The sequence below is a fragment of the Apaloderma vittatum genome, unplaced genomic scaffold (genome assembly GCF_000703405.1).
Source record: "Apaloderma vittatum isolate BGI_N311 unplaced genomic scaffold, ASM70340v1 scaffold169, whole genome shotgun sequence".
NCBI lineage: Eukaryota > Metazoa > Chordata > Aves > Trogoniformes > Trogonidae > Apaloderma > Apaloderma vittatum.
In genome coordinates, this window is record NW_009735536.1 from 7,251 (window position 1) to 22,926 (window position 15,676).

Consider the following 15,676-nt stretch of genomic DNA (forward strand, 5'->3'; position numbering starts at 1 on the left):
GAGCGGGATCTTCTCTTTAGCAGAAGTTGCTATTAAATTAAAAGAGAGGTAATGGAAAACCATGGCCGTGAGGACTGAGCGCGGTGTAATTTACATTCCTCTTCACTTTGGAAGTGACACGAAATGTTATGGGTGAGTGCTAGGGTGTAGTTTTCCTTTTTTTCCTCAAGCAGCAAGCCTTTCAGTTTCTTGCATAGTAAATACGTTTTTAGTAAAAGAAATTGATAAGAATCTCAATATATTGTGGTATTTAATTCTGCCTTGTTAATAGTAAAAGCTGTTAACATTTAGAAAATAAAATAATCAAGGTTACCCTTGTTTCAACTGAAGCTAGAGGGAAGCAAGAGCAGTGTACTCATGTGCACAGGATTCACTCAAGTCAATCGCTTGTTCTATTATCTGTGCAATTAGAAAATCTTCTCAAATGTCTGAACAGAAATACTGAACCATTCTGCAGTTGGTGGCGTCGCTTTGGTTTGGAACGAGTTCCAAACTCGAGCTTTCTCACGGATTCAGTAGGCATATTCCTCAGCAGCAGCTTGAAATCCTTTGTCAGCTTGCGAAGGATTTCAATCTGTCGTTCTTCTAATATGAGGTAATAAAATAAAACATAGCTTAGAGTACTTTCGACACGCTCCTTTTCATTGCATTTTTTGCAACGATCATTTACGTGTGCTTTGGGATGAAGGGAGTGCTGGTGTTTGCGCTGTCGCTTTGGAGGGGGTTGTTTCCTTCTAGGAAGCAGCTCCCGGTCACCCACCGGTGCCTGGGCTGTTCCCCAAGTCCCTCTGGAGCTGAGCCCTGGCGAGGTTTCTCCCCAGAGGCCCGTTAACCTGGTAGGGCTTCCCCAGGCAGCCATCCCAGCGACACGCAGCCCCGGCACAGCGGCGTGGTGCTCTGTCCTTGCTGTGCCGGGCCGGTCCTTCGGCGCTGAGCTCACAGGTCTTGTGCTCTCGAGTTCCTTTGTGCTGGACCTTCTGCGGAGCGCAGCCCTCCAGCAGCCCGCGCGCACAGCGCTGGGCTCCGCAGCCTTCGTGCTGGGCTGTGGAACGGAGCTGCCGTGCTCTGGTACGACTCAAAAAATATTTCTAAAAAAGATCTTAACCCAAGGCTTAATATCTTTTTTTTTGGGGGGTGCTGGTAGAGAGGATCCAGTTGCTTGGTCAACATGTGAGCTACTACTGTCTACATGGTCCCCTGACAAGGAGGGTGGGCTTTTTGACTCCTTTAGTTTCATGTTGGATTTTTTGAACCTGTTAAGCCAAGTTTAATTTGACACCTCCCACCTCTTGCTCTGGGTGAGTCACTGTATTGCCACCCTGTGTGCCTGCTCCTTTTATGCTCCAAATTCGGTCGATTATGGCTGAAGAGTAATAAGATATTTGGCTATTGTTATATGGAAGCACTTCCATACCATCTTCCTGTGTGTTATTTTGCTTCTAACGGGTACTAAACCTTAATCATCCTCAGCCCCGGAGTCTGCCTGTCTGCACTTCCCCAACGGTTCCCTGTTGCCTCTGGATCCCTGGTGAAGGTTCGTTTGCCCTGAGGTTCAGTCTGACTCCTGACAAGGACAGTCTCCCCCATCCCCATTTCCTGGTGCCTCTCTGGTTGGAGCTTTCAGCATTTTCCCCCACTGTGGTTTTTAGAGTCCCGTCCCTTGTCCTGCCTCACCTGGTTCTTCAAAGGCTTCGTGGTAGTGACAGACTTATCTCCGTCGCCGGCATCTCCTCTGGGCTTCTCTGTGGCTCTCCAGACTGCTGGAAAAGTGGGAATTCTTGCAGCCAGGAATGTGGGGCTGTGCTGCCGGCTCCCTTCTGGTCACCAAGCTGAAAGCTTGTGGGTTCTGGTAATTGGTGACAAGGCGATAGCGGTTTAAGTGTTAAAATGGTTCTACGTGTTTCTTCAAAACCAGAAACCTGACTGGGTCAGCGATACCCAGATGACCTGGTCTGGTGGGGTTGTAGCGGTGAGGGGCTGAGGTTTGGCTTGGGGTGGTGCATGAGGGGACCCAAGGACACGTACAACGTGGGCCCCAGGATAAATCAGATGTTCGTGCCGCTGCTTTTGTGGTTAGAGTGATGCAGGTAACCTGGGACTTAATTCTTGCAGTTTTTGTGGCTGTCTCTCTCTTTGAAGGGGAAAACCCCCAGTTCGAGTGACATTTGGAATGCTCTTAACTCTGAAAGTGGAGCTTTGGCATAAACAAGGGATGAGGAGTAGTAGGTAGAAAACAGCAAGTGGGGGACTGAGGTACTTGCCCCTTGTCTTTCTGGGTGAGTAACGTGTGCGCTTTTGAGGTGCTGTGGCCAGTTCCCCATCGTTTTCCTGCTGTTCTTCTGAGCCACAGAGGTTAGAATAGTGGAGTGCTAGACTTGGTTTCATTTTTGTTGACAAACAAAATGTTTCTTTAACCCTTCTTTCTCATTCTGTGGAGCTTTTGGGTCTGTTCGTAACAGCATCGTGTTGAAAATACAAAAATCCCCAGCTTGACGTGATGTAATGTTATTCCCATTAAATATATTTTGAGCCTTAACGATAGGAACTTCTCGTGAGATTTAAAACTCGAACTGCCATGAACCTGCTGATAAAACTCTGTGTATTGCTGCCTCTTTATAATTGCTTCTGTCTGAGGCCAGGCCAGGTCATAGCTGAAGACCTTTGGGCCCTGAAGATGTAAAAGCTGCTGTTGATTTTTGAGGTTGCTTTTTACTCTGTTTTGCACAGACTTGGGCGCAGATGAGCGTTTGTAGTCTCTCTTGGTTCTGCTGAATGCAGAGTTATGAGCTTCTGAGTGACCTCTGTGCCTGCCTGCAGGTGATTTTCCAGGTACTTCACCAGGAGGCTCAGCCCACGGATCACAGCTGGGAGAATATTCTCAGCCTGCATATTACCCGTGGATTGTAGTTTAGTCCTTTATCACAGTACAGTTTTCAGACTCAAGGCCTTTAACTTTTTCATTCTTCAGCCGTGTGCAGGCTATGGTAAGGTTTAATTTCAGTTCTGCAAGTGATCTGTGGCATTAAATGATATAAAAAAACCGTAAAGACACTGTGGCAAAAGTTCAGCAGATCTCAGCTCCCATTAGCGTGCAGCTCGCTATCCTGTCACCCCTCTCCTTGAAATACCAAACTTCTTAATTCACAAATGAAAACCAGTGGAACTGAAAAAGAGATGAGCTGGTCCTCTCGCTAGGCTGACCGCTCTTGTGGCGCAGCCTTGCCTTGAAGGGACGTTGTATTTTCTGCTCCCAGTCCCCTGCGGAGCAAAAAGATTTGTCAGAAATTTATATGGGACTCCCAAGCGGGTGTAATTCTAGAAGATGCATCAGGTATTAATTTTAAAATTTAAGGTGTGAGTTCTGTCTATGCTAAGGATAAGAGCTCTTCTGAATGAGCCAGAAAGTGGGTATATCTGCTGGATTTGCCTCAGTCAGAGGAGGATTGTCCATTCCCTCTGAGCTATGGTGCTGCAGCTTGACAAAGTGAGCGGCCAGTGGATATAAACAGGAGCTTGTCATGCCAACCCGTAACGTACTTAACAAATTAAAAGCAGCAAGAAAGGTGCTAAAGCAGAATCTTGAATTTAGGGGGGAAAAAAAAAATCAGTACCTTGGAGTAGGAAAAGCTGTCGCTGTTGTTAAATTAAGATTTTTCTCCTGGTGGCACAGCAAAGTATTTTTTAAAGTCAGCTGACTAAGTGACTGCTGCCACAATCTCACAGCCGTGTAAAACTGTTCCTGATCTTCCTGGTCGGTGGGACCGTGTTTTCTTGGTGCAGGTGTGGGCCAGTCCTCATTGTGACACACGCAAGGCACGTGCTCTCTTGTCAAAGACATGTCGACCCTAAGGCTGCTCCACACGCCACCTGCACCCCTTTCCCATAATGAGCCATTTCCAGTAACCCCAGGGCCGAATGGATCGACGTGGCAAGGGACAAACAACCGCAGGTTAAACACCTTCTGGTGTCCGGGCTGTTGCTTGATGACCTCCCGCAGAAATTTTTCATTGGTTTTTTGGATCATTTTATATTTTTTGCAAGATTAAAGTTTTCGAGGGTTAATACTTTTAAAATATAGATGGTAAATGTCGTCACAGGCTTTTATGTCAGTCTTCTCTAATCTGAAATCGCCGGTGTTACTAGAAATAGCCAGGAGAACTGTATTAACCAGACTTGCCAGAAAACGGCAGCAAGCGATCGTTACTTTAGGTACGTTCTCACACAGCAGAGAGTCTCACCTCAGTTAACCCAGCTCTGAAAGTAATTTCAAACCCAAAAATGCTGTTGGGGAATGTATGCAGGAATTCTTGGCTGTACGCAACACACCCGGGCATCCTTGAACTTGGCTCCCTTTGCTTAGATCCATGGAGGGGGGCAGCGCTGGGTGTGGGCGCGGAGCTGGCCTCGGTGTGCCGCGCGCGTTCCTCGGGCTGCCCCGTTCCTGAGAGCCCACTGCCCCTTGCCGGGAGGGCTCGCTCTGGTTTGCTGGAGCGGGCGGCTCAGCCAAGTGCCCAGGGCTTGGGGAAGTTAAGGCTGAGCTCTGCGGAAGAGACGCTGCTTGTTCCTCGTTTCCGCGGTGGTGTTTGTGTGTGCGCAGGCAGATGCTTTTGCCGGGCTGTTACCGTGGAGTTACGGCCGCTGGTGGAGCTGTGTGTGGCTTGATGTCGTCTGTTGTGCAAGAGCTTCTGGAACAGCTTTTACACAACGGCCACTGCGGTTCAAGAACGCTGGTGTGTGTGCAGCGTGTCTGGGTTGCAAACATGGGAAGTGAACACTGACAGCAAGATTTTCAGTAAAAGCTTGGAAACAGAGCAGCGCGTGTCTCTTACTGGGTGCTCTAACAGTTTAAAAGCACTGCCCAGTACTTTTGGTGACTCTGCAGTGGAGTAACTTGTGCATATTCTTGCTAATTTGAACACAGAAAATCAAACCTGGATACCTTCAATGCTCAGGCACAGGTTTCGGTGCTGACATAGGCATAAACGAGGTTCTTTGGCCTCTCAGTGCTGGGGGATCAACCTAAGGGATTATGATTCTTTTCTTCCCTGGCTTTTAAATTCCTGGGTTGGTGAAAGATTTAAATCCGTCGTTGCATTTTTTCTGGTAGGAGTTATTGTCAAGGTCTGGCCTGATTTCCCTGTGCAATAATTGACAGTTTGAGGAGCGTGTGAATGGGTCAGGATGGGAGGTAGCCTACCAGATGGTCTAGGTATTTAGATGCCCATGTAGAAAAAACACATCTGAGAGAAAGGGAAGGGGTTTTTTTCTAAATTCTTTGACTGGAGTTGGCAGTATCAGTCACCTTGTCATGGGACTCTATCGTAGCTTTTAATCTCCTACAACTTTTGAACTAGGAAGCATGGAAATAATTTGGAGAGAGCAGATATTTAGCTCTGCTCTGCCCTCAGTAGGTTACAGAATTGGGTTTGGATATCAATGCTTGCCCACTAAATCTAGTGACAGTATATTTAGTTGTGCTTGTGTTGGTTAATGAAAAGAAATGGAAATTTGAAGCTTGTGCTGTGCAGGTTTGATATTTTTTCTGATCTTTGTTACTCAAGCATTGGAAATACAGTACAGATTAGAAGCAGGTTAAGTTTTTGAAGTTCAGGGGCAAAGCACCTGTTGATTTTCTAGTATTTCTGTACATAGAAATGGGCCAATGCAAACTGCGTGAGGTTCAGCAAGTCAAAATGGAGCTTCTATGATATTTTTAAAATCAACCCAAATTTGAAAAACATCCCTTTCAGATTTTCAGTATATAGAAAATGCAACCATAATAAATACTGTGTGGTCTCTAAGGGTGTTAGTGCTTTGATATGAATTTTCAGATACGTTACTTATAAATGAAATGCTTCAAGTTAATCTTATTTAGTGGTATGTGGGCAAAACAAAATGTGTCCAATGTAAGCCATAAAAATAATGGGTGTACACCATTACTAGCAAAGAAGAAGTCTCCAAACTGATGACTGAAACATTTGAGACTGAAGTGTTCAGTGGGTGATTCTCATCCCTGTCATCTCGTTTCAGAGATCAGCAGATGGCTCGAGCCCAGAGGATGGAGATGGTAAGAGAATGGATTGTAAGATTAGAAACCACTGGTATCCCTCTCTCCACGATTGTGTGCGTTTTCCCTAATTCCTTTTTTCTCTAGAATCTGATCGAGAGGATGGGAGCTACTGTCCACCTGTGAAGCGTGAGAGAACTTCATCCTTAACTCAGTTCCCTCCTTCTCAGTCAGGTAAGTGTTGCTACAATATAATACATGAGAGCTTTCCCTCTTACACTTTTTTTTTTCCCAGTCCCATCAGCAGTCGTATTGCTGTCTGCTGTGCTTTGGCTGAAAACCACAGTACTCTGATTTTTATTTTTTTTTCTATTGTCTATTAGCAAATTCAGTGAAGTCCACAGGAGTTGACAGATACATTTTTTTAAAAAATATTTTCAATGTTTATCTATACTCGTAGGTTCAAGTTTTAGTCTTATGCTGTTAAATTGAAGAATTTACCCGAATATTTATGATTTGTTGTGACCAGGTCACTTCTTAACAAACTGATGTGAACGCTCCTTTTTCCCTAATTATTCTGCTGCCAGGCAGATCTTCAAAGTCTCAGGTTGTGCTTAAGTTGTTTCACTCATTTCCCTTTCTCCTATTCCTTTTAAAGTGGAAAGGATTCCGTGCATTTCAGCCACGTTCTCACCTGACAAATGCCAGACAGTGACCTGCTCGCGTGCACAGGCAGGGCAGCAAAACCTCTGGGAAGGCTTGGGGGTAAATTCTTACAATTCCCATGGGCAGGAATGGTTGTGCTTGATATTTCTCTTCACCCACAGGAATGATCTCTTAAAATTCTTCTCTCTTCGCAGACAATGTGAAGTTTTTAGCTTTGCTCGAGGATTATTTTTGTGAAGATAGGTCAGTGCTTGGGGCACATGTGGAGAATTCACTGCTTTTTGTCATCTTAGTTGAAATAAAGGAGATGAGAAAAGTGGTAGAGAGCAATAAAAATACTGCTCATACAGCACGTTTGTGAAGGGTGACTAAAAGATGAAAACCTAGTTATTTCACTTTTACTTTTTAAAGAAGTCAATGGCTACAGAATTTAAAATGTAGTTGCAGTGTTCTCCTTTTGTGCTGCAAGTGCTGGGCAGGGGAAGAATCCCTTCTCCTTCCGGCCGGGACTTGGTGACGCGCAGCTTCCCACCTCCCCGGGGCTGCCGCTGCCGACGGGAGTGCTTGGCCACGCAAAAATAACAAGGAGGGGTGTTGGTCGGTAGGTTTTCATTTAGAATAACATAACTGAATGTGTGTGGCCTGTTAGGAGCTGCTTTATTTACTTATTGCACCCTGTGTTCCGAGGCTCCCTGTAATCACTGACTCCTCTGGTGTGGATTGCCTCGAGCTTTTTCGATTAGAATCTCTACGACAAATTTTGCTTAATGCTGGCATTTGTTAAGAAGCGGAGGAAAAGAGTTTATGTGGCTCTTTGGTTAAGTACAGGATGCTTCAGGAGTCCAGCGCGCTTCACCAGGCGTCTGCTGGGCTGGCACGTTTTGACTGGATCTCATCATTTGTTCCCTGTTCTCTTCTGACGTCTGGCGTTGTCAGGCAGTGATGACTTTGACTGGAATTACAACTTTCCATAAAGGTTTCTTTGAATATAGGTGACGGTATTCAATGGCCTTGGTTTGTAGAAAATTTTTCACTTTCCAAACTCCTTAAATTTGTTTTTGCGGTGTTAAATGTGTTTTCTAATATTCTACATTCCAACGTCACTTTTAATTCCTAGTTCAGACATGATCCAGACTGGGAATCTTGTGTTAGTCTCCCCTCCAGAATAAGCTAAATTTGTTCTTTCTCTGTTTCAGGAGAAACTAAGGGGATTTTGTGGCCAACAACCTCTTCATGTCTGTTACTCTAACAGTGGCTTAGTTTAGAAGGAAGAAAAGCCTAAAATAAAAAATTGCTAGAAAAATAATTTTCAACTTGCACCCTTGATATGTCTGCGAATGGAGTTTATAATTAAGAACAACGTACCCAACTTTTCTCTTTATTTTTCTTTTTCCTTGACTGCAGTAACGAAGAACAACGTCTTTATGCCATCAAGCTTCTGTGAACCCTCCACAGGCAATTCTGATTCGGAGCCAGGTGAGCTTCCTCATTTTTCTGCTTTTCCTCAGCAAAGTGGTGTCTGTCACCATCCAAAGTACTTGGATACTTCAGAGGTAAGACCCTGACCAGGAGAGCGGAAGCGATGAAGGTTCTCTTGCTCGCTTTGTTACCTGATTTCACGCGTGCTGCTGGCAATCAAAATAACAAATCTCGGCATAAGTGGTGGCAGAAAACTGCACTACCAGTCTACACCCACCTGTTAACTTTGAGAGAGAACTTAAGGGGAAGTTTCATTTATCTACGTTGAATACGGATTTTTGATACTGAAAATCAGCTCACCCGTAAGCTGTGGTCGCGGTGGTGTTCAGCCTGTGAAGCTCGTGTGGCAGCGATGTCGCTGTGTAGCACGTTGTTATCTTGCACCTGAAGAGCATGAGAGTAACAGAATAAAATATCATGGGACGGTGCTCACTTGTCTTCCTCTGAGCACATAAGTTATGCCCCTAAGAAGAAACATTTTTTTTTAATTATACCTTCTAAGTTCTTAGGAATTAATTTTTTCATAGCTGCGGATTTATGAGTATTATTTTTAAGATTTGTCTAAAAGCCGTAACTGTGGTGGCTGCGAGCAAGGGAATTTCTTTTGCCTTCATAGTATAAAAGCATAAGGGAAAAGCTAATAGAATGACAAGAAACTATTATTAAGCAATTAAGTTTAACTTAAATGATAATAATTAGCACTTAGTAGCTGTCACATTCAGTCTTTCATGTCCTTTCTTAGTTTGATTCTCTCTTAAAACCTCTATTACCCCTGAGTTCTTCATGAAAAGCACTGGTCTGTTCCATGTTTCTCCTGAAAAATTTTATTTTTCCTGCAACAACTTTTCTATCTGTCTTTGTGATGTACGTTTGCTGTCGTGATCACTGGAAGTTCAGACTCCTTTAGGAAGAAGGGAATTTGCTCTTCGGACTTGAGACTTGGGTTGTTTATAGAACTCCTGGGTTGTTGCGATGGGGAAAGCACCAGGGGTTTTTATGACTGACTGAGTGTATGTAGCGTGTTACAGCTGTGTCCTTGTTGTTTTGTGTTTTGCCTCTAGAGGAAAAGAGCAGTGGATTCCGGCTGAAGCCACCAATACTTATCCATGGTCAGGCACCTAGTGCAGGTGAGTTCAGCGTGTTCTGCAGTAGTACCAAGACTGATACACTGCCCATACGTTTGATTGTGTGAAGAACGAAAAAAAAAAATCATTTACCAGTATCTGGAACTTCCTTCCTTGGAGGGAGAGAAGACGACTTGGATTGTAGAGCTGTAGATTGCTTGTGTACCGTACATTCTCTTAGATTTTATATCTCAGTCAGTCATAAACCCTCCTTTTATACTTTCCTGGATAAAGTAGAGAATATACTTTAAAGTGTCTTTAAAGGTTGACAAGTTTTCTCTGTTAAGGCCTAATTCTGTTTTGAGGCTGAGCAAGGGCTGGGAAGGAAAAGGTGGGAGCTTTTTAAATGTCTGATCTTTTCATGGTATGTTCTGTTGGGAGAAGATTAGATGAAGCTGAGTTTGTCGCCTTTAAGATTTTATAGCTTTTGAAAAAACTTGGTACTTGCAGGTCTCCCTAGCCAGAAACCGAAGGAACAGCAGCGCAGCGTGCTACGCCCGGCAGTACTGCAGGCACCACAGCCAAAAGCTTTCTCACAGATGGGTAAATAATGCTTTTGCTTTCTGGAATGCTGTGAAGGCAGAACAAAGATACAGTCTGTTTAGTGTAGCAGTTCGTTTTTACTTAGTGTTCACCTTTTTCTCGGTGTCTCCTTTCCAAAAAAATACCTTAAGCATCAAGTGTATCTGTGTTATATAAGGGATTACACCGTCGAACCTTCAGCTTTTGTGAGGGGTGGCTGACTGACACAGCCAGGCCTCTGACTTTCGTGTAGCCCGTGCTTGGGTTTTGGAACAAAAAGACTTTCAAGGGTGTGAGAGCACTGACCATGGTGTGATAAGCTGCTGCTCATCAGTCGGACGGTAGTGGTAGGCTTGAGCTAGCTGCACGGAGATTAAAATGCCTAAATCGGGTAGGAGGTGCCTCTAGGCTCGGGGCCCATTTTGGAGTTGGGACTTTGAGATACACATGACCAAACTATGAATTAAAATTGTATTACGCTCATTATTATTGTTTTGGAATTTGATATAGCTAATTAGAAATAGACATGACTGAAAACTGGAAGTTAAAGCAAAAAATCAGTCAAGCTGTCCGTGTCTCAACTCCTGTGTTTCCCCAGCCTCTCTGCCTTTAGCTTTTTGGAAGTTCAGTTGAACTGAAACAGACGTAACTTCACTTCATGCGGAATCTGGCACAGAACCAAACGTTTCTGGCTTGATTTCTTGGCGTGTCTGTTGGCACAGCTTGGACTCTGCAGAGGGTTTATTATTGGGGTAGAAGTTTTCGGTGGGGGTTCAGAATGTCGGTAGGTAGATCAGAGCCAGCAGTGCTCCTCTTTGGGCTGAACAGTGTTACATCGGAGCAGGGCGGTTGCCTGAAGTTGTCCCTGCAGTGTTTGTATAGATTAAGTGACTTTTTGGTGACTTGACTTTCTGCATTTGGAATTTTGATTCTGCTAAGAATTGCCGAATTGTGGTTCTCATGTCTCTCGTAAAATACTGTGGGAACTCTGTAGTTGACTTTGCAGTGCTCCGTGGATTTAAACAAGAAAACGGCATGCAGTGTGCTTTAGAATAATCTAAATACCTAGAAAATTTATGGCATTTTCTCACTCCTTATTGCAGTTCTCAGCAGTGGCACCAATGGTGTAAATATCCCACCAGATTCTGCAGCCACATCGGAATCGCTAAGTAATGCAACACTGAAAAGTTCTGACTCTGAAGATAAGGTGAGTTGGAGAAGAATTGAAATGATACTCATGGTGACAAACTTTAAAATAGTGTTCTCTGAACGGAGTCAATTTGTTTGGCAATGTGAGTGCAGTTTCATCAGCAATAGCTCCCTTATCTGTCCGTATTTCCATCCTCTGGTCATATATTTTAGGTGTGGCAGTAGATTTGATACTGTACTAATAGTGTGCTATATTTGTCTTTACTAACACAAGAACTGTAACAAAGGTTTACTGAATCCAGGGTTTAGGATGGTTTTTCCTACCCGTTTTCCCCCACAAAATTAATTTTTAAAAGGCTTAGTTCTGCTTATTACCCTCATTGATCCCTTTGTAGCACAGCTATATGTAATTGGAATTCATGAAGTCATTGTCTTAAATCAATGAATCATAGAACCCTATAGTGGCCTAAATTGGAAGGGACCACCTGCAGGGGGGCATCTTCCTCCTGAGTGTCCTCTTCAGTGAAGCAGGCGGGATCCCATAATACTCTTCCTGTAGTAACTATATTGTTTTCATCAGGATATAGTCAAACTTCCTACTCTTGGTTTGTTGGATTTTTTTGCTGCTTACGATGCTGTTAAGGCTGATTGGAGCCCGCTTTGAGGGGCAGCTGCTGAGTGCTGCTTCGTTGTTCAGCTTTCGTGTGCGAGTGCGGTTGGCTCTTGGAAATCCTCCAGGGTAGGAAACAGAGAGAGAAGAGGGAGGAGGCGATTCCCATGCTGGTTCCAATTTCTTTCCAGCACTGCTATGAGAGTTTGCAGGTGCAAGGCCCTGACTATAATGAGATGAGTACTCTGATGTGAGAGTAATAAGGGGAGGTGTTGTCACAGGGGCTCTGGAAAACACCACAGCTGCAGGGAGGGTTCACAGAGCTGCTCGTGGAAAACGAGCTGCAAGTGTGCAGAAGAAAAGAAAGTCCTTGGCAGGGCAAAAGGTTCAGAAACCTTGAGGTCCTGTGCAGCAGCGATGAATGACAAGTTAAACACATGGGCAGTGCATCTTGGTTTTTGATTAAGACAGTGTATTACGCTGCATTAGTAAGACTGCAGCTGTTAGGTTCAGAAAAGTGATTATTCCCTTGGGTTGCGTCAGGAGCGTTGTGTGTAGTTTGGGGCTTACATGGAGGACAACTGGTGACATGGTCCATGGAGGTGACGATGACTGTACGTGACTGGTACATGGAGGTGACAGCCGGCTGGAGCACGCGACTGAGAGCGAGAAAGTCAAACGTGTTCTGCTCGGGCAAGGGAAAGGGAGCTGAATTCTTCTCCTTGGCTCAGCGGTGGGCTGGAGCAAGGTAGAATGAGACTTTGGAAGTGACTGCCAACCAAATGAGAGGCTGCAGGTGTCATATTTAGTGCAAACACTGAACCAGCGTACCGAGCTGTAAAACTCTCATCCTTGGATTTTTTTTCAGGCTCAGCTGCACAAGGTCTTGGGTAGCCTAACGTCGTTTTGAGGTTGATGTTGCTTTGACCAAATGATTGTCAGAGATCCCCTTGAACATTGACTATTCTGTGATTCATTAAGGAATATACTCAGAAACAGAGTTTGTTTTATTTTTTTTTTCTGATGTAAAATCTGCCTTGTAGCTCTGGAGATGTCATCGGGTTGTCCTTGCACATAACTGTGTGACTCACCATGTTATAACGTGTTTGGGTTTTTTTGTTTTTTTTTTTTTTTCTCAAAGAAGCTCGATTAACTAGGCTAAGGTTTTCAATTTCTTTTCTTTAGGCAGGAGAATGTCAGAAAAAAGAATCTAACAATACTTCAGATGATGACAGCTGTGAGAAGGCAGAACTAAATGCACAGCAAGCGTTTGTATTTGGGCAAAACTTAAGAGATAGAGTTAAGGTAAGCACGTTTTTTATCTTGACTAGCAGCTGATGTGTTTGAGTGAGGGTAAGAAGCCGTGGAATGGATTGCTTGTCGGCATGAGCGTTACTGTCTATGAAGTGCATTGAATCCACTGCGTAACAGAGTTAAAACCTCCATGTGTATGTGCAGGATTGGAAGCTGTGAACACAGTTGGCTCTTAAATAGAGCTGGTCTTCCAGACATTTAATAAATTAATATTGTTTAGTAGCATAAGAAGCTTTTTCAAAAATAAACACATCACTACTGAAGTTATAGGTAACATCTAAAGCTCAATGTGATGGAATATTTGGGTCAGAATTAAGTTAAAATGTGTTCTTAAGATGCTTCTGTGCCACCAAAACTTCACAGAGGAGGTGAGAAAAGCAAAGCAGGGCAGCCTGGGTTCAAACCTGGGCCTGGAGTAATTGAGGCAGGTTGTTAATATCTCCTGTTGAAAACAAGTTTGGGCAGATTTCCTGTGTAACACCAGGACATGGGCTTATGTCTGATTGTAGGAAGTGTGGATGGAACTTTGTCTTGGGAAAGAAGAGCTGAAGATTTTCTCGTTGGTAGTTAAACCTGTCCATACATACTTGTTCTTTTTATAGCTAGGAGATGAAAGCGATGAAACTGCCGACGTGCAGAATGCTGGCCTTCCTGCATCAGACGTACCTTCTGCAACAAATTATTTTCTACAGTACATCAGTTCCAGGTGAGATTACAGGGTAACATGTAGGATGGTTTTCCTTATTCTATGTTCAAGATTATTTGTGATTCTACTCTTCGTTGGATGCAGGGCTTATACTGGGTCAGTGGGAACCCAGGCTTCTAAAGAATGAGGTGGCAAAGCTGTAAAATGGCAAAACTACTTCCTAAATAGGATTTTAAAACTGTTAATCAAAGTGCCACTTGGGGAGAGGATGCTTGTTCTGTAAGGAAGGTGTGAGAGCTGAGGTTTGATTGTGAAACTTCTTGGGGAGGCCATAGCCTTGCAGCTGGTCTAAAAAAAGACGTGGCTTGTCTCTGCTCCTCCTGCTTCAGTCGTGATACCGCAAGTGGGTTTGTGTCAGTTCTTTCCCTTTCAGATAAGATTGACCTAAAAATGTGTAGTGGATCAAGCTTGCGTATGTAGAATGCTATTAAAATTATGTGATTAAACAGGAAGCCCTCGTTTAGTGTTCATCGTTGCTTAATATGTAAGTAGGTATCTAAAGGGAAGATATTTACAGTGACAAAATAATTTGACGCCAGTCTGAGAGAATTCTTACTCTGTAAAACCAGCGTGCTCTCATATTACTAAGTTGGATTAAATTTTACTTATATTTTTGGCATCTGGTGCTTATTTCCTGAAGCCTCTGACAGTCACTCACTTTTTGAGGAATTTTATCAGTAGAAGATAAACAAATATTTTCCCGACTTATAAAATCTGTTCTGGTTTGGGTCTTTTTTTCAGTGTAGAGAACTCTACAAACAGTGCAGATGCATCTAGCAACAAGTTTGTTTTTGGACAGAACATGAGTGAGAGAGTCCTAGTGAGTATCCGCTGCGTGTGAAATGTTGCGGTTCTGTGAGTAGTTTGCGTTCTGGATTCTCACTCAGGAATTTTGAGAACCTTTAATGACACTTGTCACTGAGTTTTCTCTGAGCTTACTCCGAGTGCAGCCGGGGGGTTTCATTGCCAGCCGTTGCTGTGACAGCGGTGCTTTCCCGGATCTCCCTGAGTCCCGAGATCGAGGGCCTTCTCCGTGCTTCTCCTGCAGTTCTAGAGCCCAAGCACTTCATGGCGCAGCTTGCTTCTTTAACACAAGTGTTTGAGGGTGTTTTATGTTGGCTGCCCTTCAAATTAACAAAAGTTCAGTTCCGTGACATCCCCAGTGATGATTTCAAGTCCAGCAGTAAGGCAGCTGCCTCAGAAATGAGATTTCGGCTCTGATTTGATGATTCAGAAAATTCTGTGGTCATTGTGTAACTTCTAGTGCCTCACTGCTTCCTACTGTTGATTTTTGTTTTTTTTGAATTATTGCTATGCTGGTACAAAAGGGAAATATTGAATGCTTGGTGTTCCTACCTGTCTAACCACTGAGCAGGGAGTTCGGTCAAGTATGCCTTGAGTAGAACTGTAGCTGAAATTGAGGTTACATTCAACAAAGCAAACCAAAATAAGGGTTGAAATTGGGGTTTAGTTCAGGGTAAAAGGATTTGAAATGATTTTCAGGTCATGCTCTATTCACTTCCTTGGCTTTACTGTCAAAGCGTGTTGCCCATAGGATTCTTCTGTTGCCATCTGCTTTATAAACACTAGGGTGTCCCTCAGTAATCAATCACTAGTTTTGTTCTGCAAAATTGGCATATTCCTTCTCTCTTGTGTTTGCTTTCTCCTTTCTGTTTACCCCCTCTTTTGTCTACGATAGAGTCCACCGAAATCCAGCGAAGGCAGTACAGAGAGTACTAAGGAGAATGCTGCTACAGAATCTGCGTCTGAATCATCTTCTCAGGAAGCCACACCAGAGAAAGGTGAAAACCAAACTATTCTTGTAGGAATGACGATTAATTCTAGTTTAAATGATGGCATTTTTCAATATCCCATTACTTTATAAGACATGACATTCTTGCGTTGCTTTTGTTGTCTCCTGCAGCTGCAGATACAGGCTGGGGGTGGGCGCTGCCGTGCTGGGTGTTGTGGATTCTCTTGTCCTTCTGTCTGTAACGTTAAACACTCTACACTGCCCTTTTCCTGGTCGGTCTGTGGTATTGGCAATATTGTCATAACCCCCTGCAGCGCTGCTGACAGGGGGAGGAGTGGCTGGGGAG

General features: G+C 43.9%; 1 protein-coding gene across 1 annotated transcript in view; it reads left to right on the plus strand.

The window, feature by feature from the left end:
* LOC104279343 (ran-binding protein 3-like) overlaps positions 1-15,379 on the plus strand; it is a gene marked incomplete at its 3' end in the record, with an annotated part of 17,153 nt that extends 1,774 nt beyond the window's left edge. The window contains exons 4-12 of the mRNA XM_009876600.1: positions 6,031-6,067; positions 6,155-6,241; positions 9,214-9,279; positions 9,727-9,819; positions 10,902-11,005; positions 12,743-12,862; positions 13,474-13,577; positions 14,319-14,397; positions 15,277-15,379. Of these exons, the coding sequence (XP_009874902.1) occupies positions 6,031-6,067; positions 6,155-6,241; positions 9,214-9,279; positions 9,727-9,819; positions 10,902-11,005; positions 12,743-12,862; positions 13,474-13,577; positions 14,319-14,397; positions 15,277-15,379 (793 nt within the window). The remainder of the gene's footprint in view (positions 1-6,030; positions 6,068-6,154; positions 6,242-9,213; positions 9,280-9,726; positions 9,820-10,901; positions 11,006-12,742; positions 12,863-13,473; positions 13,578-14,318; positions 14,398-15,276) is intronic.
* Positions 15,380-15,676: the final 297 nt, after the last annotated feature.